The 26,831-nt window shown below is 34.8% G+C and overlaps 2 protein-coding genes across 4 annotated transcripts in view; one reads left to right on the forward strand and one right to left on the reverse strand.

The window, feature by feature from the left end:
• Nucleotides 1-24,131, reverse strand: part of CEP290 (centrosomal protein 290) — a 92,287-nt gene extending 68,156 nt beyond the window's left edge. The window contains exons 1-18 of one of the 2 annotated variants that reach the window (XM_010371487.2): nt 23,833-24,131; nt 23,109-23,237; nt 22,863-22,940; nt 21,390-21,459; nt 21,037-21,083; nt 18,306-18,449; nt 14,938-14,991; nt 14,317-14,337; nt 14,039-14,191; nt 13,460-13,642; nt 12,702-12,791; nt 9,757-9,879; nt 8,681-8,804; nt 4,511-4,683; nt 3,618-3,780; nt 1,877-1,977; nt 1,717-1,804; nt 278-390 (exon numbers count right to left, since the gene is read on the reverse strand). In XM_010371487.2, the coding sequence (XP_010369789.1) occupies nt 278-390; nt 1,717-1,804; nt 1,877-1,977; nt 3,618-3,780; nt 4,511-4,683; nt 8,681-8,804; nt 9,757-9,879; nt 12,702-12,791; nt 13,460-13,642; nt 14,039-14,191; nt 14,317-14,337; nt 14,938-14,991; nt 18,306-18,449; nt 21,037-21,083; nt 21,390-21,459; nt 22,863-22,940; nt 23,109-23,210 (1,827 nt within the window). In that variant the 5' untranslated portion in view covers nt 23,211-23,237; nt 23,833-24,131. Of the gene's footprint in view, nt 1-277; nt 391-1,716; nt 1,805-1,876; nt 1,978-3,617; nt 3,781-4,510; nt 4,684-8,680; nt 8,805-9,756; nt 9,880-12,701; nt 12,792-13,459; nt 13,643-14,038; nt 14,192-14,316; nt 14,338-14,937; nt 14,992-18,305; nt 18,450-21,036; nt 21,084-21,389; nt 21,460-22,862; nt 22,941-23,108; nt 23,238-23,504; nt 23,585-23,832 lie in introns of those variants that run through there. The other variant, XM_030938857.1, reaches the window with a different exon arrangement.
• Nucleotides 24,064-26,831, forward strand: part of TMTC3 (transmembrane O-mannosyltransferase targeting cadherins 3) — a 57,224-nt gene continuing 54,456 nt past the window's right edge. Inside the window, exon 1 of one of the 2 annotated variants that reach the window (XM_030938858.1) lies at nt 24,064-24,194. In XM_030938858.1, the coding sequence (XP_030794718.1) occupies nt 24,163-24,194 (32 nt within the window). In that variant the 5' untranslated portion in view covers nt 24,064-24,162. The other variant, XM_010371485.2, reaches the window with a different exon arrangement.

The raw sequence follows: 26,831 nt of genomic DNA on the forward strand, positions 1-26,831 counted from the left end.
CATATTCTCTTCTGGCTCATTCTGATCTGACTGTGGGGTATTGAATGATGATCTCCTATGCAGTAGCTCTACTTTATCTGAACTCCTAATCTGTATTCAGAGTAAATAACGTCTCATTAATCAAACTTTGAATCACAGGTTATTTAAATAAGCAAATATTTCCCTCTACTTATCAACAATAATAAGATTAGATGTTCAAGAATGAGATAAAGGGGGAAGAAATGAAAGCACAATAAAAATATTTTCCCTTACTCTCTTTGCAATACTTTACTATTACCTTTGATTGTGCTTCACTCATATTTTTCAGGCTCAATAAATCCAATTTTCTTTCACTTATTCTATCTCCTTGAGAAACGTTTTCAGTTAGGTTCAGGTCCTCAGTGGTTAATCCTATACATAAGAGAATTAACAAACTAAAAACATTAAAATAACCGTTCTACTATTCCAACATTTTAATTCTTAAAACCTACAATCAAGTTTTAACCCAAAGGTAGAATAATTGTTTCCAAACTCCTTCCAAAATTCTACATTGCCAATACAACCTTCTGATCTAGCTCACTTTCAATGAACTATTAATAATGTGAGAACCTAATTTGAATTTCATCTGCTCTACCATTCTTTGCCTATTCTATATTAAAGCGTTACTTAATAAGCACCAGTTAAAAGACATATAAAGTAAATATAAATGATGAGTAATAAGTAAACTGATTATTGTACTAATAAATTATGAAGTTTCATTTATTGAGAAAGTTTTGGATGTATTATAGAAATCATAATGCTAAAAAGAACCACTCTGCTATTATTCATATACGTGCTTGGGGACTTGGGGCAAGTGAAAAAGATATTCCTTCTGTGTGGTTTTCTTACAAAAAAGCACTGCAATGGCTATTATAAAACTTAACCAACTGTTCTCTTTAGCTCAAGTAAAATAAACCAAAAAAAGATGCTAATTTATATTCAATAAAGCATTACTTTCACTTAGTAAAGAATAATTTAAGGCCAGCCATGGTGGCTTACGCCTGTAATTACAGTACTTTGGGAAGCTAAAGTGGATGGATCACTTGAGATCAGGAGTTGGAGACCAGCCTGGCCAACATGGTGAAACCCCATCTCTACTAAAAATACAAAAATAAGCCAGGCGTGGTGGCTCACACCTATAGTCTCAACTACTCAGGAGGCTGAAGCACAAGAATCGCTAGAACCTGGGAGGCAGAGGGTGTAATGCGCAAGATCGCACCACTGCACTCCAGCCTGGGCAACAGAACAAGACAGACTCTATCTCAAATAATAATAATAATAATAATAATTTACAAGAAAAGCTTTTCAATGCATAATCCTTAAGGAAAGACAAAATGTTGAGTAACATATATTAACATAAAAACTACTAAGTTTTATTATTATTAATCACAACATATTGGTGCTGTCTAGAAATTAAAATACTATACCATAAAATTTTCAAATATTCCATAATTCTAAGGTTTGTTTTGTTTGTTTGCTTAATTTTTGTTACTTTGTTTTGTTCATTTTTGCCTATTTCAGATTCAGAACTGAACCCACTGACACTCACTTACCTCCTTCAGGCTGTTTTTGTCATTTATTAAATTTGTAACAGACCCACAATAGAACAGCAAAAATAGCTAACACATAAATAATTTCATATCCAGACAACTCACTTACCAATAATTCTTTTTAAAGGTTTAGAATAACTGAGTATACCTGAAGTTGCACTTCTTTTTCCTCTTTCTTGAGCCATTTGACGAATTTTTTTTTTCAGATCAAGTCGTTCTTCCTCTAGACTTTCAATCTACAAAGTAGAAATCATTAGTATTTCTCTATAGTTCAACCAAGAAAATAATCAACTGACTACCACACTTGCCTCTTTCAAAAGAATCTGGTTTTCAGCTCTGTACTGCTGCTGTTTTAAGTGTTTGCTATTTCTAAATTCAGTTAAATCAATCATTGTCTTTGGTTCAAGGCCTAGAATAGAAAGCAATACAATTAAAAACTTAAAAGCATTCAAATAAACTGCAAAAATGTCATATACCATCAGGCAACTGGTTATAATTCACTTAGCCAATATCACTGAAGAATGAGGTAACTTTCTGTAAAAGAATTTTCCAGATATTTAAACTGTAACCCGAGTTAAAATTTTATCACAATTATTAATGGAAATCCTAACAAAAACCTAATGTAAATTATAAACAAAGATTTGGAGCTTTTTAAACACAGAAAATATGATGTCTATGACAGCTACCTAGACTGGCCAGAAGTCATCTTTAGGAACTTTCAGATTCTTGGCTGTGATCTGATAGTCCAAGTGGATCAGAAGTCTAACTTGGGGTCCTAGCACAAGTTAGATACTTTTCACGCACATATATCTGTATAAAATACTTATTTGTCTATTTATCTTTTCTTTAGATAATAGTTTTTACAAATGATCATTTTTAACTAAGAGAGCATTAAATGAAATTTAGCAATAATGAAATCTATATTTAGATATTTATTTTCATTTTAAAGCAGCAACTTAGTCTACACTATCATAACACTTAAATTAGTAATATTAACTATTAATAAGCTATTTATTAAAATAAATACATAAACTCTCAAGCTATATTACTAATTACTCCTTAAAATACTCAATCAAAGTAAAATGTAAACAATCCGAATTATAAAAGTTAAGTACTTAAAAATCTTTAAAAGATTTTAACAGGCCAGGCGCGGTGGCTCATGCCTATAATCCCAGCACTTTGGGAGGCCCAGGTGGGTGGATCACTTAAGGTCAGGAGTTGGAGACCAGCCTAGTCAACATGGTGAAACCCCATCTCTACTAAAAATACAAAAATTATCCAGGTGTGGTGGTGCATGCCTGTAATCCCAGCTACTCAGGAGGCAGAGGCAGGAGAATCACAACACAGAGCGAGAGGTTTAAACATCTCATCTGTAACAAGAGCATTTTGCAAACAAATGTGGGTAATACATACCCTACTTTTGTTGGAAAAAAAATAAAAAAGGTTAACCTCTGATATGTGGTATTAATAAACTTTCATTTTTTTAAAGAAGCAGCTATTACTGAGGAGATGCTAGACTGAGTAAGGCAATGTTCCAGCCCTGCCCACCCACCACTCCAATACCATAAAATCTGATTCCACTTCAATCAGGTTAGCTCCACTTTTATTTGTATTAAACATTTTATGAAAGTATTTGAAGCCGGGCGCGGTGGCTCAAGCCTGTAATCCCAGCACTTTGGGAGGCCGAGACGGGCGGATCATGAGGTCAGGAGATCGAGACCATCCTGGCTAACACGGTGAAACCCCATCTCTAGTAAAACATACCAAAAACTAGCCGGGCGAGGTGGCGGGCGCCTGTAGTCCCAGCTACTAGGGAGGCTGAGGCAGGAGAATGGCGTAAACCCGGGAGGCGGAGCTTGCAGTGAGCTGAGATCCAGCCACTGCACTCCAGCCTGGGTGACAGAGTGAGACTCCGTCTCAAAAAAAAAAAAAAAAAAAGTATTTAGAAGCATTAAACTACTTAATAAATAATAATAAACAATTTAAATTTAAAAAAAAAAGACTTGTAAATCAGGCTGAGCAAACTATGTAACTTAAAAGATGGCTTACCCACACGTTCTCTAAGTGCCTCATTTTCATCAAGGAAATCATTGATCTTCAATTCAAGTTTATTGATTTCCTTTGTCAATATTTCGATCTCTCGATCTCTGATTTTAATTTGGTTTTTACAATTCTTTATTTCAATGACAGCATCTTCTAAACCATATACTCCCTGAAAAATATACAATCTAATTTAAAATATAACATGGTTTACTTGAATAAAAGTTTCAAGTTCATGATTTTTTTTTTACTAAGTCTAAAGGAAAATGTACATATGTCTATAATTTATATCATTATACTGTTTTTTTATTGTGCTTCTATAAACCAAATCCCATAATAATAATGATGCAATATGCAACAGTTAAAACTTTCCAGTATAATATCCTAAAGGCAAAGTGACTCTGAATATGTATTACATATAAAACACTTACCAAAATACTAAAAGAATTAGTAAAAGCAAATCAGCAGAATAAATAACCAGTAGAATAAGTAAGTCATTAGTTGCTTGAATCAGTTGTAACCAATGAAAAAGTATAAAAAGTGGACAGCAGGTTGTATTGACACAGTATGTTCCTGTCATAAATTCTGTCAAATTGGCCAGTGGTGTCACATCTACATGGTGGCCCAATGAACACAGATAATTTAAAAAAATGTAATCCTGCTGCTTCATCAAAACTGATTATTTAGAAAAATCACTATGATCAAAGGTTTGAAAACAATTCTCCTGACAAAAAGTAAATGCGCAAAGATTTCAATAGTTCAGTATAAATTAATGAGGATAACCTTTATCAAAAGACACTTATGGAATGTTTTTTAAATGGTATGCAGCAAATAGCACAGAATAGTCTGTGAATGGCAAGAATAATTCCAAGCTCCTTGAATGACAAGATAAAAATACATACCGATTCATAATCTTTTAACCTCTTCAGAGTCTCAACTAATTCTTTATCCTTTTCCCTAGCATCAGCCTCAGCCAGTTCAGCTGTTCTCTCAGCCTCTTTAGTTTTCTCTTTCAAAATGTCTAACGTTGACTGAATTTTCATATAATGAGTCTGTTGAGAAAGGGTTGAAGCACCTACAGAGTAAAAACAAAAATCATGAATTGAATTGACGACTTACTCCTTCAAATCAGTGATTCCAATATGGTGGCAAGAAAAGTGGTATGCCATTAAAAAAAACTCCTTTAAATTTGTCATTTTATATTTGTAAGATGAAAGTTTTGTTTTGCTTTTACTAATACAATTAACTAAAAAACTAAAGTTCAGCAAAATCTTCTTAGCTGAAGGGGTATGGATTTTAAAAGGTTGCAAAATACTGCTTTATAAAGAATGATCGTTGTGACACAGACTGCTAGCTGCTCCTAATATTTAACCTCCCTTTTGTCCACTGTACTAAAACCATGGATTTTTAGCTCAACACATGGCCATCTGAAATAAAGAACTAAATTTCCACTGACACACAAGCAGCTATGTGTGGTCATGTCAGTAATGGAATATAAATGCAAAGGTCATAACATGAATTTCAAAAAAAAAAAGTTTTTAAAAGAAAGGAGTAATCTTTCTCTATCTTTCCTCCTTCCTACTAGCTGAAATCCACATGCATATGAGGGTGGCAACTTCACATGAATTAGAAACCACATGTTGAGATAGGTATAGCAACAAGATATAGGGTCCCTGATAGGGAATATTTGTGCATCTGTCACACAAATCCTGCCCTGGTTGCTTCAACTTTGTCTATGTTATAGAGAAATAAATTTCTGTCTTATTTAAATTACTGTACTATGCTTGATTTTTCCATCACTTGCAACTAAATTCAATCCAAACTAAGCTAAAAACTTCCTAAATGCCTACTTGTAATATCTTACTCAATTGTTAAAAAACCAAAACCTAATATTGCTATCATTCCAAAATTTATTGACACAGATTATTCTCACACTCAATCATAATAAGCATTTACTAATATATAGATTATATATTTAATATTAGACTTAGGCATAAGACTAGTATGTGATATCACAAAAATTTTTACGAAATGAGCCCAGCTGTCTGGAGCTAACAGCTAAGCTGTGGAACGCGACACAGGCTGAGTTGTCCCCCAGTATCCATTCTCCCTTTCTTCCACGTATCTACTTTCCTATCATTCTTCCACATGGCCCTACACAATAAACACTGTATTTGCCTGCCTATCCTTCAGCACATGCTTTTAACTCTTGTCCCCTCTTCCTCTCTCTTGCTGTTTGGGATACAGACATGAGATAAAGCTGCACTGCATCCATTTTGGATGGGCAGATGAAGGCAACACCCTGGAATGCTTAATTCTAGGCCATTACGTAGATGCAAAATAAATGTCTATCTTGCATCTGCCATTATTCTTCAGCTCTCTGTTTCTGATAACTAAACCTAATCCTAATTTATGAAGGAAGAATACCATTAGCCATTGCGTTTTACAAGTTAAGTTCAAGATACAGAGTACAGTCTAGTACACACACCATCTGTGAGCTTTAGGGATTATATAACTATGGACTGACTAAAGTGTTATTAGGTAAGTTATTTTCCTTATTTGACAACAGAGATCAATTGCCACTTTTTCTCCTAGTAACCAGAATATGCACAATCCATACTATTAGTCATCCTTTTAAAGCAGTTTAAACTACTTTCAAAGTTTTCTGATACAAATATAACAAACGCATATATAGAAATATATATATATATATATGTATAGTGGGCTCTTGAAGCTATTCAACAGTCATACCACATTCTCCACATCTTCAATCTTTCAGATGACCATTTTATACTTTTCGCTTCTCTTCTTTCTCCTGAAACTTACGAAACATCTTCTCCTATCCTCACCTTCAGCTAAGAACCTTGCTCCCTTGTTCACTGAGAAAAAAGCAGCAACCAGTCTAGAACTTCAACAAATTCCCATTACCAGGATGCCTACCAAGTCACCTATATCTATACACTCTACCTTCTTTTCTATAATTATGGATGAACTCTGTGTTCCTAGTTAAGGCCAACCTCTTCACTGGCACACTAGGATCTCATCCCATTGCATTCTTAAAAATATTATTGTTCCAGAAGTTCTCTCTCTACACTTCATTGATTCATCAATGTTTCTTCTTTAACGGAGCTTTTCTATTAACCTAAAATCATGAGTTACTTCTTCCATCTTAAAGAGAAAAATGTTTTCTTAATCCCTCTTTCCCCTCAAGCTACCACCTTGTTTTCCCCTTCTCTTTATAGAAACAGTCCTGGGAAAGAGTTCCTATATTTCCTTATTACATTTCCTCTCTACCCATTTTCTCTTGAACCAAAAATGACCATTGCTAAGTCCAATAGTCAACTTCTAGTGATCATCTTGACCTATCAGCATCGATGAACACAGCTCTGAAAGCAGTTGTTTCTTCTTCCTTGGTTACATTCCTCGTGTGGTTTTCAGGGCTCTCCAAACTCCTGCTTTTCCTCCGAGCTCTCTGGGCTTTCCTTTTCAGTCTCCTTTGGTTGCTCCTTTTTATCTCCCCAGCTGCTAAAGTAGAAGTTCTTTAGATTTTTCTTCTTAACCTACATTTACTCCCTTGGTGATCTTAGCTAGCCTCATTACTTCAATTACCTTTATGGAGACAGTTACCAAACGTATCTTTAGCCTAGACTGCTGTCCTAAACCTTAGACTTTTATATACAAGCGCCTACTTAACACCTTCGCTTGAGTGTCTAATAAGCATCTCAAATCTAACATGTCTGAAATTAAGCACCTGATTATCTCTCAACCTGCTCTTCCCACAACACCACCATGACCAAAACTTTTGGTTCAGACCAAGAGTTCTCTCTCTCTCACATCCTACATCTGATCTGTTAGCAAATTCCATTTTTATCACTTTCAAAATACATCCAGAACTGCTACATCCAATAACTCCACTGCTACCACCATGCCCCAAACCACCATCACTTTTCTCCAGATTATTGCAATCGTCTTCTAACAGGTCTCCCTGCTTTTTATTTACCACTCCTACAGTCTACTGCAAACACAGTCTAAGTCAAATTATATCATTCTTATCTTCAGAAACTTTCCATGTTGTCACTTCTCACTTAAAAGCCAAGCCTGCATAATGAACTATAAGGCCCCATATGATATGGCCTCAGTTTACCTCTCTGATCTTATCACTGCCCCAATTGCTGACTCTACTCCAAACAAAAAGACTTCTTTGTTGTTCTCAAACATGCTTTGTACACTCCTACTTTAGTGCTTTTGAACTTATTCCCACTGCTTAGAGCCACCTGCATGTTTTACTCCTTCACTTCCTTTAAGTATTGGTTCAATTATCTCCTCAGCAAGGCTTTTGCTTCATTTTCGAAATCACAACCATACCTGCAAACACCACATCACTACACTTATACACACATATGTGCACTGAATCACTATTTCTTCTTCATGTCATATATATATGTATATATGTGTATATATATATGTGTGTGTATATATATTCAGCAATTATAAAAAACATGTCTATGAATTTCCCATGAACAGTTTGCAGTAGTGTGCCCTGGCATAACTATAGTATGTAGTGCTATGGAAATATAACAACACAGATATTGTGAGAACTTATATTCATAGAATTTGATGTGTTAAACTAGGTAATATGGCTCAGGGTAAGGAGAACATGATGAAACATTAATTTGAGTAAGAGTAATGTGAAATTACCTCTGAAAACTATCAGCAATGCTGCTACACTGGTCAATATTTTATTATACTCCATTCTTTGTTAATTACAAAAAATTAAATAAAAATAATTGTATCACAATTTTTCATTTCCCTCATACCAGTGACCTGGTAATAAAAGTTAATGTAATTTTCACCAGAGGAGAAAAATAATAGAAAATACATCCATCATTTACAAAAGTAAGCACTAGTAATATAAGTATAATAAAAAATAATATCATGTATAATTTTTTGAAAATATGATAAAATTCAAATGGAGAAAACTCAATATTGACTTGACATTTTATTTTAATAAATATAAAGTACTTTAAAAACATAATGGTATATAAAATAGCTTTATATATTTATAAAAATACCTTTGTCTCTTTGAAGCTCATTTTTCAAATCTTCAATAATAAAAGTATTCTTTTCCATTTCTTTTGTATATTGTTCTACTTGTTCTGTGAGCATCTTAATTTGACTGTCTCGTTCCTGTATACCCTATAAAATATTTTAAAACAATATACATCCCTTCATGAATATTAACCTAAAAAGGTAAGGAAAAAAGTAGGTCTGATTTTCTTCAACAAGACTGTAGAAAATATTTTCTTGTGGGTTAAAGTATGCCTTTTACCATTTTGTACACTTTAACTGTAATACACAATGTTACACATGATAGGTACACTGCTGTTACTCCAATACTGAAAGATAGATATAAAGGCTAACACTCTGGAAAATAGTATTTCCAGAACTCTCTAATGTTTGTGGCTTCTACAATTCCTTACGTTACTTTCCTCATCCTCCATTCAATTACATCTTTCTACCATTCTGTATGTTTCTGGTTTGCTCTGTGCTTTCTCTTTTATTCAACTTAGCTTTTTCCCCTTTAGCACTTTATTCAAAAATATTGTCCCCTGTAATTGCTCTTACTCAGCATATACTTTTCAAATCATCTTCTTACTTTTGGACTATAACTACAGCACAAATAATAAAAGTGTGACTTCCTTTTATATGAGTTATTTTCACTAAAAATAAAATAGGCAGCATAATCAAATTATAACCATGCTTTTAGCTTATTTCACATTGTGTAGGATATGTTAGGACTAAGATACAGTAAAATAAACCTTAACAGAGTATTAAATTATTTTAAAATTTCTAAAAGTTTTAAATCATTTCTTGTTAATTTCTAACCAAAACAATATGTGTACTATCCACATAAACATAGAAAAATAAAGAAAATAACTCTAGTTCTAACTCTAATCTGGACTCTATAAACTTAATTCTAATTTTTTATTGGTATCAGATGGTATAAGAAATTTCAAAAGACATTATTATACAGTTGCTAGTACAAGCCGCTAGACTAGGCACTGATGATATAATAAATAAAAGACATCGTTCAAAGTTCCATCTGTAATAAAACTGGTTGATAAACCACATTTTGATAAGATTTTACCTGCTGTAGAGCCATAACATTACTTTTATCAGCATCAAGCTGAGCGTTCTTAAGTTTCTCCCTTAGGTTATGTAACATTTGCTGATACTCAATAATTTCATCATCTTTAGAAGACAAAATAAGCTAGAAATAAATAAAATAGAATATGTTATGCAAAAGGAAAGTTAATAAAACATTCTTCATTATCATAAATAATATACACCATTAGTAGATTTATGATACAGAAAATAAAAGTTATTTGAAGTGAGAAAGTATGAGCAACTACTGGCATAATCTTTGTTCCTTTTATATATCTGACCTGAAATTCAAATAGAAAATGATTTTAATATATACACTGAATTTTCTTAATAATTCAATCTTTAAAAATATTTCAACCTTTCAAAACTCATTTATAAACAAGAAGTACTTCCATATAACTGTGAAAAGTTTTATACAAATGATCTTTATGAAGTATGCATTAAAATCCAACTAAGACGCATAAAATATCTTGAGTGAATGAAAGAAAAGGTATCTTGTGTTCTTTAGGAGGACCAAATATCATAAAAAGGTTTATCCTAAATCAATCTATAAAATAATTTATAAATTTAACACATACCCAATAAAAATCCACAAGATATTTTTTTAAGAACTGGACAAGCCAGTTCTATAATTTACATTAAATATATTCATAAAGAACTCTAAAATCAAAAAAAGATAATGTTTTTAGATATTAAAATATACACAAGTTAAAACAAGTATACACGGCTAGAAAATAGATCAATCAATTTAATAAAAGAGACTCCAAAATTAAATTCAAATTCAAAAGGAGTATATAATAAAAATGAAATTGTATTTCAACAGAAGAAAGATGAAATAATAAATGATGTTTGGACAACAGAGTAGCTCTGCTGTATCCATATTATATACTCCTTACATCAAAATGAATTATATGTTTCAAAGATTTAAATGTAAAAAAACGCCAGGCAGAGTTACGTCTGTAATTCCAGCACTTTGGGAGGCCGAGGCAGGAGGGTCACTTGAGGCCAGGGATTCGAGACCAGCCTGGCCAACACAGTGTGACCCCATGTCTACTAAAAATACAAAAATTAGCCGCGCATGGTGGCACATGCCTATAATCCCGGCTACTCCGGAGGCTGAGGCACAAGAACCACCTGAACCCAGGAGGTGACATTTGCAGTGAGCTGAGACTGTACCACTGCACTCCAGCCTAAGCAATTGAGTGAGACTCTGTCTCAAAAAAACAAGATATTAGGAGAAAAGATGAGAAAACAAGTTTATACTCAGAAGCCTTTCTCATTATGACAAATGTCAAAAGTCATTAAAAAATAACAAATTAACTAAGAATAAAAAGAAATATTTCACAGCAAAAAATGCCATAAAGCAAAAAAAAAAAAAAAAAGTGACAAATTGGAAGAATGTATTTGCAACATACATGACAATTACACTTGCAGCAATTTATTCCACAGATATACATTTGCAAAATAACATATACAAGAATATTAATTAAAACAGTTTCTAACCCCAAAATTGGAAACTTCATAAACTTCACAAATTACCAAATAAACACCTGTATATAAAGAAAAATTACATAGCCTTTAAAAAGAACAGCAATACTACATGTACTGATATAAAATAATTATGAAAAGATATTAAGTCAAAACACAGTACAGAATACATATAACATGTTACCATTTACCTCGCCAACATTAAATCTGGTAAAGACAACTGTTTTTTCCAGGGGTTGGTAGACTACGCCCCACAGGTCAAATCTGGCCTCCCACCTACTTTTGTAAATAAAATTTTACCTGAAAACCACCTTGCTCACTCATTTACGTATTGTCTATGGTTGCTTTCATGCTATAAACAGAGTTTAGTTACAGCAGAGACCAGGTGGTCTAAAATATTCACTCTCTGGCCCTTTATATAAAGTTTATGGAGGCTTGACAGATTCTATAGGCCTTATTTCCATTGCTACTGCTTTTGTTTAAAATATAGGTTATCTGAGCTTTCTAGATGCTAACCAATTCCAAACTGCCAACAAGATTTATGTGAACCCTACTAGAAAGCAAATGACTTGGCCAGGCGCGGTGGCTCAAGCCTGTAATCCCAGCACTTTGGGAGGCCGAGACGGGCGGATCACGAGGTCAGGAGATCGAGACCATCTTGGCTAACACAGTGAAACCCCGTCTCTACTAAAAAATACAAAAAACCAGCCAGGCAAGGTGGCGGGTGCCTGTAGTCCCAGCTACTCGGGAGGCTGAGGCAGGAGCATGGCGTAAACCCGGGAGGCGGAGCTTGCAGTGAGCCGAGATCGCGCCACTACACTCCAGCCTGGGTGACAGAGCGAGACTCCGTCTCAAAAAAAAAAAAAAAAATAGAATTATTCATTAAGAATAATCTCTGATGTTTTTCAAATATACAAATATCACAATCCCAGCTTCTAATATGGTAAGGCCTGACAATTTGGTTAAGGTTGGAGAGTGGTGGTGAGGAAGAAAAGTGTATTTAGAAAAGGCTTCCCAAGTTATTCTAATCCCTTTGCTTATTCCTATTCCCACTGATTAACCTGACATTCAGTTAGAAAAATTAAATTAAACCTGCAACTATTTAACTAATGTATACAAGGTAACTACGAGTTAAGTGAAAAGATTAAAATTACATTTAGAATTATATATTTTAGTTGCCAAATATATTTTGGAGTCAGACTTCTATCAAAAAGTTTAAAGTTCAACTCATTGAAGTGAAAGAAGTCATTCAATAGCAAATGAGCTAAAAATCAAAAAGGACAGTTTTAGAGCTTTTCTAACCAATAGATAAAATAAACTTATGTTTAAAAACCCTAATAAAAATGTTATAAACCAGTATAAGGCATTAAACAAAAATAAGACTAAAATTCATACCTAAAATACAAAAAGAAAAAGTTATTATGTCAATTAAAAAAATACCTTCCATTCTTCTACTTTTGCATTGACAGCTACCATAATTGGATCATCTTCTTCATTTTTTGCTTTCAGAAGATCTGTAAGCTCCTGTACCTAAAAGACAACAGTTATTTCAAGAGTTGTTTCAAATTGATGTAATATATATTTACACCTGTGCATATTTACATATACATTATATATAAATATATCTATATACACATACATATTCATGCTTATATACACATATACACATACATACAGATATATTATATTACATATGTATATTTATCATTGAAGTCATCCTGGAATTATGGTGACATTTAATAGTTTCTGCATCTTATAATTGCACAATTATCTTTCATTACTAGAAAACTTTATTTTTAAACATTATTCTACCTTTTAAACAACTTTAATCCATATAGTGAACAATGTATTGGTTTCTAATATACATATAAAGTATTTATTTTAAGATAAAATTAAATGTTATGATCCACAGGATTTTCAAGAGTCTTTTATAGAAAACCCCATAATTATGAGCTGTACATGACTGCTATCTACACATTCATTCAAGTATCATTTATATATCCTAAATTGCAAGAATTAGTGTTTGTGAGGGGACTGGAGACACATATGGACAAATATATCAACATGACAACATATTACAGTATTAAAAAGACAGACAAAAATTCACATCCTAGAAAAAGTACTTTCTAGTGTCAAATAAATACTAATGAGATAACATGAAGTCTGAATAAATAAGTTATTCTAAAAGTAATTCTTACTTGAAGTCGATAATGATCGTTTTCTTTCTTTAACTGATCTATTACATTATCTGTCTGATGTACAATAGCTTTCATTCTATTATATTCATCAGTCATCTTCTCCATTTCCTGTACAGACTCTTCTAAATTTTTTCTCATTTCCTGATTCTGAACTTCAATTTTCTCATTAGCTTCTGTTAAAGTCTAAAAAAGTTAAAGACACTATAATTAAAAAATAATTAAAAAAAAAATGAAAATTAAACCAAATTAAAATTAAATGCAGCCATAAGTGTCTGCTAGAAAAAAAGAGAATTCTTTATAGAACTTTACTAATTGGCATTGATCAATTAAATCAAATTGAATATCAAGAAAATTGTACATAAGGACCTCAATTGTTCTTAATGACCAAGATAGGCAAATATGAAAAGAATGGCTAAAAAGTTGCAACTTCAAAGACATAATTTATTTCATGTTTTACAAGTTCATAGTGACACATTTATACCAAAGAATTTACATGTAGGGCTAAATATTATATTTACATTATAATGAAATTAAAGTTTTTAGGAACCATTGCTCTGAACTGATTTCTAGCCATTTTACCTGAATTTCATCAAGATATTGGACAAGCTCATAGTTTTTTTTAGACAACTGTGATCGGTAGTCACTGTCTTCCCCTCTTCTTGATAAAAGTGTTTCTTTTTGTGAATCTATTTGTTTCTGGTAGTCAATAATATCCTGACAAAGTTGTTCATTCTGAAGGTAACCAAACACAACATTCCATTACGAAACTATTCAGAATAACAAAATTATATCCTCTAAATAGTGCTCTCAGAACATATCTTTAAATTTCCAAGATTTCACCACCCTTAAAGCCTCACCTTTTTCTTTAGACGTTTGTTCTACAGAAAAGGACAGGAAAACAGTTAATTAGAAATGAGAAAGGCAATGCATAATTAAAAATAATAATCAGAAACTAAAGAAAACAAAAAAAAATTTAGGAAAATGATGTATATTATTTTGAATGACCAAAGAAAGAATACTAATTATCTACCAAAACAAAGAGTATTTTAATTATGTTAGAAACTTAACTTCTATCAGAATAAACAATGTACAAACATTATTTAGCTCACTAGAACCAAATGATAATCAGAATTTATAAGATTTCACAAGTAACAAATATTTTTAAAGGATCTGCGGTAAGAAAAATAAGAATAGAAATTCAGTTATCTATTCAATTAGAAAATGAGCAAAGAATGGCTTATAAAACAAAACAAAACAAAAAAAGATTTTCCCACATAGACCTGAGATGAAGGTAATACGTAATGGCCTCACATTTTGCTTTGTTTTCTATTTTCCCGAGACAAAGTCATACCATAAAATCAGTTTGAAAACATCAGTTACTTAGAAGACTCCAGTCCTGGTTACAATATAAATTTATGTAAACTTTTTAAACAAGTACTTTTGTTGAACCACCACAACTATTAAAATTTTTTACCAACCTCTCTTCTTAATTTGCTGTTTTCATTTTCTGCCTCCTCATTTCGAAGAGCCAACTAAAACAGTAAAAAAAAAAATAAGATAAAATTCAGAAATTTCTTTTTTATTTTTTTTGAGACAAACTCTCTCTTTGTCGCCTAGGCTAGAGTGCAGTAGTGCAATCTCGGCTCACTGCAACCTCTGCCTCAGGTTCAAGCAATTCTCCCACCTCAGCCTCCCAAGTAGCTGGAATTACAGGCATGCACCACCATAACTGGCTAATTTTTTTTTATTTGTAGTAGAGATGGGGTTTCACTGTGTTGGCCAGGTTGGTCTTGAACTCCTGGCCTCAAGTGATCCACCCACCTCAGCCTCCCAAAGTGCTAGGATTTCAGACGTGAGCCACTGTGCCTGGCCATCAGCAGTAATTTAATATAAAGCCAGGTATTCAGCTTATCTACTTAAATTTTAAATCCTCTCTAATAAAGTAGAAAATGTTAAAGCTATTAAGGATTTAATATCAACCTAACACATAAATAAATGGTCAAAATTTTCAAAACTTAAGGATTTAAGAAGGATTAAACAGTTTCATTTTAAAGAATTAAAAAGAACACACACACAAATTTTAACCAAAGAATACAGAAACAACTTAATCTGCTCCCCCCAAACAACCCCTAATAATTTTCTGCCCAATATCTTTATATTTCACTTTTCTATGTCATAACTAGACTATTATTTGCTCTCAGTGAACATAAATTACTTAGAAATAAAAGGCAATACAACACAATGGTTAAAAGAAGCAATCTAAAATCACACTGGCCTAGGTCTCTTGTGAATTCCATATCCACAGATAATCCTTTTTGAATATGCCCAGAAGAACCTCAAACTCAACATCTACAAAACTGAAATAATCTCAAGCTTTCCAAATTCCTCTTGTGTTCCTCCTTAATGAATGGCACTATCTACCTAGTTAGTGGCCCAACCCACTAAATTAGGCAGACTTTCCATCCTTCCTCTCCTCCAACAACCAGTTACATTCACCACATCCAATTACATCTACTTCTCTCACATTTGTCTTTCTCAGGCAAATGCCATCATTAGCGCTTCCCTGAATTAACACAAATGTCGCCTTACTAGTCTTGGCCCTTTTCTATCCATTCTCTACAAAGTACAGTAATATAGATCTGATCATGATGTCCTGTGCTCAAAACTCTTCATAGGCTCCTTTCAGGAAAAGAATCAAATTCATCAGGAACTGGCCCTTGCTTATCTCTCCAGAGGATCATAAGAATTAAAACTGGGTAGGCAAGACAGCACAGACTCTTGAGTTAAGACTGTTTTCAAATCCTACCTTTACCATTTATAAGCTGTGCAACCATTGGCAATTACCCTTTCTCTGTCTCCATTTCTTCATCTGTATCATGGTAGAAATGACAACTATCTCATATGGTAAGTATCAAATAAGCAATAACGAATTAATGCTTATGAAGTGCCTGGCACATAGTAAGAACTCTATGAAAGCTATTTTCACTTATATTTCAGTCAAAAGAATAACTGTAGTTTCCTAAATACTCCACAACATCTCTTACCTCTATGTCTTAGCAAATGCTGTATGTTCTACCCAGAATGTTCTTTCTTTAACCACCATATACATCCTCATTCCTCTTACCAGTCTAACTCTACTTCAGGTCTCAGTTTACAGATCACATCCTGTGCCTCAAGGCTGATTATGGTATCCCTCTCCAGAGTACACCAGAATATAACCTTATCTATCTCCCTATTATATTATCACTATGTTATGCTTATTATTGACTGTGAATATTCTTGAGAACCAGAACAAAGTTGCCCACTATATCACTAGTAACTAGCACAGTCTCTGGTATGCTGTAAAGACTCAACAAAACTGAATGACTGGTTAAGGGCAAAGAAGTAATTGCCAAAGCAACCCATACCCATATTTCATCTAAAGGAATTGAGCAGCCAAAAAGGAACACAGGTCACATATTGAAGTTTTCTCTTTGTGTGACTATGAATAAAGATAATACTCTAAGATATAAATGGACAAGGTAGTTCTGATTAACTAAGGGTATGTGGTATGAATGATGGTAAATCAACCGATACAGGTCTATAAAGAAGAACAAAAGTCCAGAAAACCACAGACATCCCCCTAAGCAATTCTACCAGTGAATATTATAAGTTAGATCCTTTATGACTATTAAAAAATCCACAGGTCTGCTGTGTTTCGCAGAGTTAACCAAACAGATAATGCTCTAAGAGCCTGCTCCTAACATTTAAGTGGCATCAATCCATACTGTCTCTACCACATTGTTTCCATAGCTAACTTTTATATGACTCTTTAAAATTTTAGAGTAAAACAGATACGTGAAGAATGGGGATACTTTTCCTTACAAATCAATTTATGATACATTATCTTAAATAGCATATCGTTGTTTTCTTAAAATGTATGACCCTCAACTTCTGAGAGAACAATGGACAAAATAAAATAAATGGAATATAACACAACAATGACTTAAAGGACACAAAGGTGGAAAATGTTTCTGAGTATAAGGGACAGGACAGCTACCACATGTAGGCACCAAATTTTACTAAGTTTACTAACAGCTCAGGTGAAATAAAAAAACAAATAAATGTTAAGTAAATAAACAAAACATTAAACAGGAAGCTGAGGTAAAAATAGGAAATTTTCTTCCAGGAAATACAAGTTGATCTGCAAAAAAAACTTTTTTCCTAAAACTAAATTCAAGTGAACACTGAAAGAATTATTAGTTTATAACAAGGAATAACATGAAGTAATAAAAACCAAGCATTAAAAAAATGTTAAAGATGTCATTTATAAACTACTGACATGAACACCACTTTTCAAAAACTATATATATATAATATATATATCACACATAAAATAAGGTACAACCAAAAACAAGATATTTAATTAACCATTATTGAATATATCATCAAAAGATTCATTTCCAAATCTACTAATCATATAAATACACTGAAACAAACAAATATAACTTTTACCCAAAATAAACTATGGCACTAGAAAGATCACTTCTTTATGAAAATCTGTTAGTTTATTGATACCAATCTTACAGAAAAAAGCATTAATTTTAGGTAACAAGTTTGATGTACTGAGAAAAACGTACCTCCGAATATAAATAATTAATCTTCAAGACATATTCACTAGAAGTATCTGTTACATTATATTTCAAAATTGGTGATGACAAAATGAAAAGTGATATAAAACCTTAGAGATAAGTGAACATCATTTTTCAAATATAACAAACAATATAAAAATTGATATTGTTACCAATAATAATAAAAAGCCAGGTAACTTGAACAGTGAAGATTCATGGAAAAAAAGGTGCTTTACTTGCTCATTAACTTTCTTCTCTTTCTCCAACTCCTTTTCTATGTCCTCCAATTCTCTATCTTTTTGTTCTAATTGCTTTGCAAGTTGGCGAATTTCATCACGTAAAAACCGAGTATCTCGTCCACCTGCAGACTGCTGAGCCATCTTAAAGTAATAAACCAAAAGTATAAATTAATCCCATTATATTTTGAGGTTCAAATGAGTCAAGAAGCAAATCATTATATTGACTTTAAATATTCCTTATACTTCAGCACAGATATTTAAAATCATATTAGCTTATTAGCTTAAGAACTTTTTTTTAAATTTAACTTACTTAAGCTTTAGGTCACAGCTAATAACTCCTTAAATTTTTCCTGAGCCACCCAGAGCTGCAAAGAACTGACTGTTAATCATTCTGTTGTAACCACTGGGCCACAGGTAACCAGACTAAACTGCAAAGGTTCCTGAGCCTCAGGGATCTGGAATCTGAGTACAAACCATCAGAATCTTCGCCCCAGTCAGTGAAGCTGAGTGCCTTAACCTGACCTTTCTCTCATACCATGCACTATTTAGATCAGTGCTGTCCCATAGGACTTTCTAGCATAACGGACATGCTCTCTGTGCTGTCCAGTTCAGTAGCCACTCACTACATGTAGCTACATTCGGGCATTTGAAGTGTGGCTAGTGCAACTGGAGTACAAACCAACAGAATCTCCGCCCCAGTCAGTGAAGCTGAGTGCCTTAACCTGCCCTTTCTCTCATACCATGCACTATTTAGACCAGTGCTGTCCCATAGGACTTTCTAACATAACGGACATGCTCTCTGTGCTGTCCAGTTCAGTAGCCACTCACTACATGTAGCTACGTTTGGGCATTTGAAGTGTGGCTAGTGCAACTGAAGAACTAAATTTTTCATTTTAATTTTAACCAATGTAAATATAAATAGCTACAAGTGGTTAGTGCTAGTGCTACCATATTAAACAGCTCAGGTTGTGGTTACCTTTAAGATTTGTAGCCAATTAAATCAATTTTACCTCATAGTCTTGTTAATTTAGGTCACGGCCCAGAACATCACATCATTTGGTCATCTAACGTGTCTCACATTCATTTCTTCACCATACAGTTCTGTTATTCCTCTGCATTAACCAAACTGTTCTTACTCTTTCTCTCCTTCAAAAAGTACTCCATTGTGCTGTCTAAAATTCTCTTCCAAGATACATTAATATTTCACAACCTCAGATGCTTTACTGAATCCTCCTTTCCATCTCCTTGGCTTAGCTGCAATTTGGATCCTTCAAGATACTAATGCCCTTGGAACTCTTTCAATTGGAAGGGGCTCATTCCTTCAGATCCCATATACATTAGGGTCAGGAGAAGGTGTTGGTACTTCTAGGTTTACCCCACCCTGCAACTTCAGGTGATCATTCCTATCATTCCTCCATCATCCTATGAAAATTTCAGCTGCTTTCTCACAAGAAGTCCTGCTCTCCATCTTTACTTACTCATGGTAGAAGCAAGCCACCGACTTCCCAATAACTCCGCAAAATGCATTGGGAATTTAAGCATGTGGCCCGCAGACGTCTATCAAATGTACACCTAAGCAATTTCCACATAACTTTTGTTCTATTTTTTTCTTGTTTCTTGAATTCACTATAGTCTCTCACTCCCACACCCACATCAGATCCTTGTCTAACCAGAACATTCTTTCAATTATTCCCACTACGCCTGTCCTTTGACCCCACAGGACACTCTAATCCCTTGACTTCTCCCTCCCTATCCCTACCCTTCTGCCCACCCAACCCCAATCTTGACTTTCTTATCCATTCAGTTAAGACTTCACAATCATCACTTCAACCACTTTCCTACCAATATCTTCAACTGTCCTACCCTCCTATTCTATAGCAGCTGCCTAGCAAAACACTAACACAGAATTGATCCAACTCCATAATTCATTTAGTAAGTATTTATTCAAAGTGCTTAGCATCTTGCCAGGAGCTGGATATATAATCAAAAAACAATAGGTAATCCAAGTTCAGAGAGTTAACAAGTAAAAGAATCAGGACTGGAACTCAAATCTGTCTGACTTCAGATCCCCAACTCTCCAGTCCATTCTCCAATGGATTTCAAATTTTATCTAATTTCATTAAAATGTGACCACACCATTTCCCACTCTTTTAAACAGATGATGACATCACCAACCTCTCAACTTCCAGGCATTATGCCTACAAACATAAAAGTTTCTATACACATTCACTCTTCCTCCCCTCATCCATTCTTCCTCCTCTCCTAACACAAAGGAAAAGGGTATTCCTCCTTTCAAAGGCTGATCCATTTGCATTACATTCCTACCTTCTCAGGAGTCTCTATGTATTTTGTTCCTCAACAATACATTCATATTTTAGCCCTCAGCTTTGTCAAAAATTACTTCTATAACACCCTTTGGTCATTACTCCTCAAATGCCCACCCACCCTCCACCTCAGTTACTAGTAATCTTTCTGTATATTTCCCAAGACTGTAAGCTCCATCCAGCAGTTAACTGTTTTTTATTTTGTTCACAACTGTATGCTCAATCCTTAGTACTATATAGATATATAGCACATAATAGGCATGTAGAACATATATTGAATAAACAAATAACCATGATTACAATCATCCTTATAATTTTTCCAGCCAATAATAATTTTAAAATTTGAAAACAATTCAAAATAAAATTAATGACAATTACATCCTAGGGAATACAAAAAGACATACCTCCAGTTCATTTTCCAGTTTCATTACTTTAGTCTTTAATTGATTTTCTATTTTTTTTAAAAAAAAGACAAGTGTTTTAATTGATTAGTTACCACAAAACAAACTTTTAAATAAATTTTAATAACAAAATTAATTATTTTAAAAGAGTCCATCATGATTACAAGGTAACAAAAAGTATTATATGGCAGATCCATAAAACAGGAGTCTAGAAATATGTATTATTAAATAAATGTTATATATTAAAATAAATTGAATATATAGGATTTATAGAATATAATTTAATTTTCCACAGCTTAATGAACAAATGGAATTCATTATTTAATAACATAATAAACTTTTTCCACGGTGCTTACCAAATTTTGCTTGTTCTTCTCCAGCTTTTTCTACTTCTTCCAAAGCCAGCTCTACTTCTTGAGCTTTCATCTAAACATTAAAAGAAGGGTTATTTCAATATGCCTTTAAACTGGAATGTAAGCACTGAAAATAAAAATTTTGTTTTATTTGTCATGCTCATTAGTGCCAGCAATGGCTGGCACATGGAGACTTTCAGTAAATATTTGTTGAATAAATAAATAATTTTTTCCCTCCTTTTTTTTCGCTTTTGAGATAGGGCCTCACTTTGTCACCCAGGCTGGAGTGCAGTGGCACAATCTAAGCTCACTGCAAACTCTGCCTCCTGGGCTCAAGCAATCTTCCCATCTGTCTCTTGAGTAGCTGGGATACAGGTGCATGCCATCATGCTCGGTGTGCCATCATGCTCAGCATGCCATCATGCTTGGTGTGCCATCATGCTCAGCAAACTTTTTCGTAGAGGCAAGGTCTCACTATATTATCCAGGCTGGTCTCCAACTCCCAGCCTCAGGCAATCCTCTTGCCTTGGCCCCCCAAAGTGCTAGGATTACAGACGTGAGCCACCATGCCAGGCAATTTTCTTACTTAAGACTACAATTTCTAGATTTTTAATAGCATGAAACATTTTTGATTCTCTCTTTTACCTCAAGTCCTCAAGTCTTATATCCAGTAAAGCAACATATCTCTTTGTAATGTTTTTCCACTACTTTTTTTCTGTTTCAATTGCTATTATTCTGATGCATAATTTCAGGTTTAAACTCCTCTATAATGTGAAGTTTGCAAAGCTCCGATTTCCTTCAGTTTGTCCTATATAATATACTCAGTTTTGCCTTCCTAAGGCATATTTTTGTACCTATCAATTGTAGTTCGAAAACCTTCATTGCCTTCTCAATTGCTGACAGCATAAAATACACCTTTAATGCCCTCAACAACCTATCTTAAAGTACCTGCCCAAGATTTGTTTTCTCTACAGCCTGCTACAAACTTGCTGCACCGCATTTCCTCAAATGTAAAGAATAAACATATTTCCTATTCTCAATATTTATTTATGGTAACCAACAGCTCTAGAATTTCCTTACTATCTTACCACTGCATTACCTTCCACTTATCTAAAACTACTCCTCAGTATTCATCCTCTGTGAAGTCTTCTGGCACCTCTTAGATCACTTCCCCTCTTAACAAATCCCTATAGCAGTCATTGGCTGCATTTGTCATTTGGACCTCAGGATATATTTCCTTCTGTTATTTTTCAACACATTCATTCTATTTCCCCTACATACCCTTTTAGAAACTTTAAGTAAAAACTAGCAATGTTTTACACACTAAAATACTTACTCCACATTTAAATATATTGCATTTTTGAGTGGTGATGTAGATATTACCAAGTATTTTCACAAAGATTACTTTATATAAGAACAGACTTTTATAGTTCCTCTAATAGCCAAACCTATCGTTAAAACCTACTACATACAAACCTTCATTAGTGACTGAGTAATTCTGAAAAGGTGTATCACATTTTCTTGCTTTTCACTTTTTAGCTCATTTACTTCCACCTAAGTAAAAAGAAAAGCAACTGTTTTATATTTTATAACCTTTAAGCAAAATATAAGAACTCTTCCAGATTGTGACAATAGTTGTTCCTGAAAAACAAAATTCATATTTTATTAATAAATTAATCATAAGTTAATGTATATATCTATTATTATTGACCAAGTAAGCACCTTGGATAAGGAAATCAATAAATTATCTGCCAGTTCTTCTTGACGGGGCAGGTCATCTGGGTCAACTTTCATTATTTCTTTCCAGTTTATATTAGGTGGCATCTTGAATTCTTTCACTGTGCTCCACCTCTGTAACGAAACAGGTGGATATCAGCATTTACAAGGTACACAGCATTATTGGTTTTCTAATAGCTTACATTTTTTGCAGATTATTTCATTATAGCTTTCTGATGTTAGCAAAGAACTATCCCTTAGCCACAAAACAGACAAGTGGGCAAAATAGCCTTGATCAAAAATAGCACAAACTGTCAGAGAGTGTACCGTCTAAATAAAATGTGACGGCTTTAATCTAAGTTAGGACTAAGATTTCTGGGTCCCTTCCTCCACACCGCCTACCCACAACGCGCGCGAACACCCTAATCCTGGCAAGCGCGAGGGTCTGTGGAAGGCTGACAATGATCCTTGATTTGGAGAAGCAGAATTGGGGCTGGAAAAAAAAAAAAAAAAAAAAAAAAAAAAAAAAAAAAAAAAAAAAAAAAAAAAAGCAGAAATTAACAATTGGAACGAGTGAAGTTGTGCGGCGGAAACCGGAACCGAAGTAAGGCAGGATTACGGACCCGAGGCTGGAAGGGGCGGGGTAGCTACGCTGCGGCACACCGGCCCTGAGGCTAAAAAACCTGAGCGTGGAGTGACTCGCTGATCCTGCTTACAGGGATCCACCCACCTACACCAAGCCTGGCAACCAGCGGAGGTCCCTCACTATCGCAACCACCAAGCTGGACAGATCCCTATCGCGATTCCACGCGGACTCTGGGTCCAGCCAAATGGTCCCGAGGAAGCCAAAGCGGCAGCGGCTGCTAAGCGACACCATCCCTAACTCCGCCGGGGCCAGAATAAGATCCCGGATGCAAAGAGGGCCTACAATTCACGACCGTGGGTGATGCTTTACGTTTAGATTCTCCGCCGGAGTCCCAGGACTTGCTGTTCAGGATGATGAGAAGGCGTGGAACGAGGACTCCAAATCCCAGAGTGCAGGTGTGCCTGAGGTTTGTGTATGCTGGGAACTGAAGTCCCTGAAAAGAGGAGGTAAGGCGCTCCCGGCGTGCAACGCGGAAGGCTGCGACGGTACCGGGGCGGCGGGGAAGGACCGAGAGGCGGGAGGCGCAGTGGCTGAGGCGCCTACGAGCTGGTGGCCTGAACGAGGTAGACCATGACTGTGGCTTTAGTGGCGTCACTCGCTGGGCCGCTCTTCATGAGGTTTTCCTAAGCCATCCCCTGGCGGAACCGCTTCCAGGTGAGGTCGAGCTGTCGGTCAGCGTATTAGGAGGAGTTGAGGGGAGCAGTCCTGGGTTAGAGAAGCTTCTGCTATTGGGGCCGTAGGGCCTGGCCCCATTCTGAAAAAGTGGAAACACCCTGCCTTCTCTTCAGGCGTTTGCAGGCGGCGTCCAGGGTAGTGCCTTCTGTAAGAAGGAAAAAACAAAAAGTTTTAGCCATGTTTAGTATCAGAATCTGTCTTGGTAGAGTGAGAGCCGCGCAGCCGTGATCCTCGTTTGGGGGCGAGCGAAGAATTGACAAGCGGTCTTGGCATCCTCTGACCCCGCCCGCCTTACCTGTAGCACCATTCCCTTCGCGGATGGTGGGACTTGATGGTTGTGGAGCTAGTATAAAGGGAAGGCTCTAGAGAGGAGAGGTTAGTGCTTGTCCGGGCCACTGCCGGGGGTGGAGAGAGAAGGTACCCGAGGACTCACCTGCACTATTGTTGTCACTTGCTTGGTTACCTAGGGTGTCCTTCCATGAAAGCGCCTTCTCTGGTGTTTACCACGCTTACTTGTGCAAGTTTGGCTCATCCTGCTCATCTGCTCACAGCCATGCTGGAGTATGATACACCTCTAAGTAACTTTCCTAAGAAGCTGTAGACTTAAATCTAAATGACATTTCCAACTATCTGTACCAGTGCTTCTCATCTTTCTTTTTTTTTTTTTTTTAACGCTGCTTTAAAAAAAACATTTACTATACTTGACAGTAAATTTTCCTTTCGAAAATAAGTAATGAATTTCTTTTTAAACTCCCAATTTGGGTAAAATAAGTAGCTCAGTACAAAATAAAAAGATACTGGTTTTGTGAGATAAACTTTAAAGACATTAGTTGGATTTATAGGAATGACAATTTTACTACTTTTCTGAAAGATTTTATGCCAAATACTATTCATTATCTTGTTTATTCGTCCTTACAATCCAGTGAAATAGGTGCTTACGTTGTCCTCATTTTCCATCTAAGTTAAGAAACTGAGGTTTGGCGAAGCTAAGTACTCTAACTTAAATAGAGTGATTGAACACAGATCTCTCTGGCTGAAGGACATATTCTTAACTTCTATATACCTCCTCAGACATTCTGGGAAACCAGTATTTGTGAAGTGCTTGTGCCTCAATCTTGCTATTTTTATTAAATGTTATATTTTAATTTTGTAAGTGTTCACTCAATTAATTTGAATTAAATATTCTTCATGTTCAGTGTTCTTAATTCATAATTTAACATGGAATGGTGTTTCTGGAAAGGGGTTCTGATCCAGACACCAGGAGAGGGCTCTTGTATCTTGTCAAGAAAGAATTGGAGGTGCACACACCCCCGTTGGAGGTGCTAGACTAAGGATTCTTAGAGTTATTTCTTGATTATATGATAAACAAGGGGTGGGTTATTCATGAGTTTTCCGGGAAGAGGGTAGACAATTCCTAGATCTGAGTGTTCCTCCCCTTTTTAGACCATGTAGAGTAACTTCTTCACATTGCTATGGCATCTGTAAACTGTCATAGCGCTGGTGGGAGTGTCTTTTAGGATGCTAATGCATTATAATTAGTGTATAATGAGCAGTGAGAACTACCAGACTTCTCACCTTTCTCGCTATCTTGGTTTTGGTGGGATTTGGCTGGCTTCTTTACTGCATGCTGTTTTATCAGCAAAGTTTTTATGACCTATACCTTTTGCCAACCTCCTATCTCATCCTGTGACTTAGAATGACTGACATCCTGAGAATGCAGCCCAGTAGGTCTCACCCTTATTTTACCCAGCCCCTATTCAAGATGGAGTTGTTCTGGTTCAAATACCTCTGACAATGGTAGGAATGAAATTTAATAGTTATTGAGCACATGTTATGTCATATGCTATGCTTACTACTGCGTGTTTATTTTCATAATAGAAATCTGTTTACTGTAACACCTTGTTTTTCTTACTGTTTTTTCATTCATTACAACTTATTTTATGTATTCACTTAAAAGTTTTGGTTATCTGTATTACTCTTTCCTGCCCTTACTGTCACCACCCTCTTGCTCACATTCATAAACTCAAGGTGCCTAGTCTCTAATGGTAAATTTTATTCTGATTTTTCAGAAGCAAGAACAAGTTCATAGAAGTTAAGTAATAATTGATGAAGCTAAGATTGTAACCTAGATCTCAGTGACAATTGTAACTAAAATCAAAATCTTACCTAAATTTTATTCTTTAACTCATTCTAACAATATTTTTTATCTTGTTCCCTGTGCTAGGCACTGGGGATACAGCAGTGAACAAGTCAGCTCTGTTGAACAAGTCAACTAAGTTTGTATGCATTGTAGTCTGTTTGTACTTAACTGTGAATCAGGAAATTTAACTCAAGTTCTAGTTAAGTAACTCACTGTGTATTTTTGAGGAAAATTGCCAGAACGCTATTATTTTTCATCAGATTTTCTG

This window comes from Rhinopithecus roxellana, chromosome 10 (assembly GCF_007565055.1).
Source record: "Rhinopithecus roxellana isolate Shanxi Qingling chromosome 10, ASM756505v1, whole genome shotgun sequence".
Lineage (NCBI taxonomy): Eukaryota > Metazoa > Chordata > Mammalia > Primates > Cercopithecidae > Rhinopithecus > Rhinopithecus roxellana.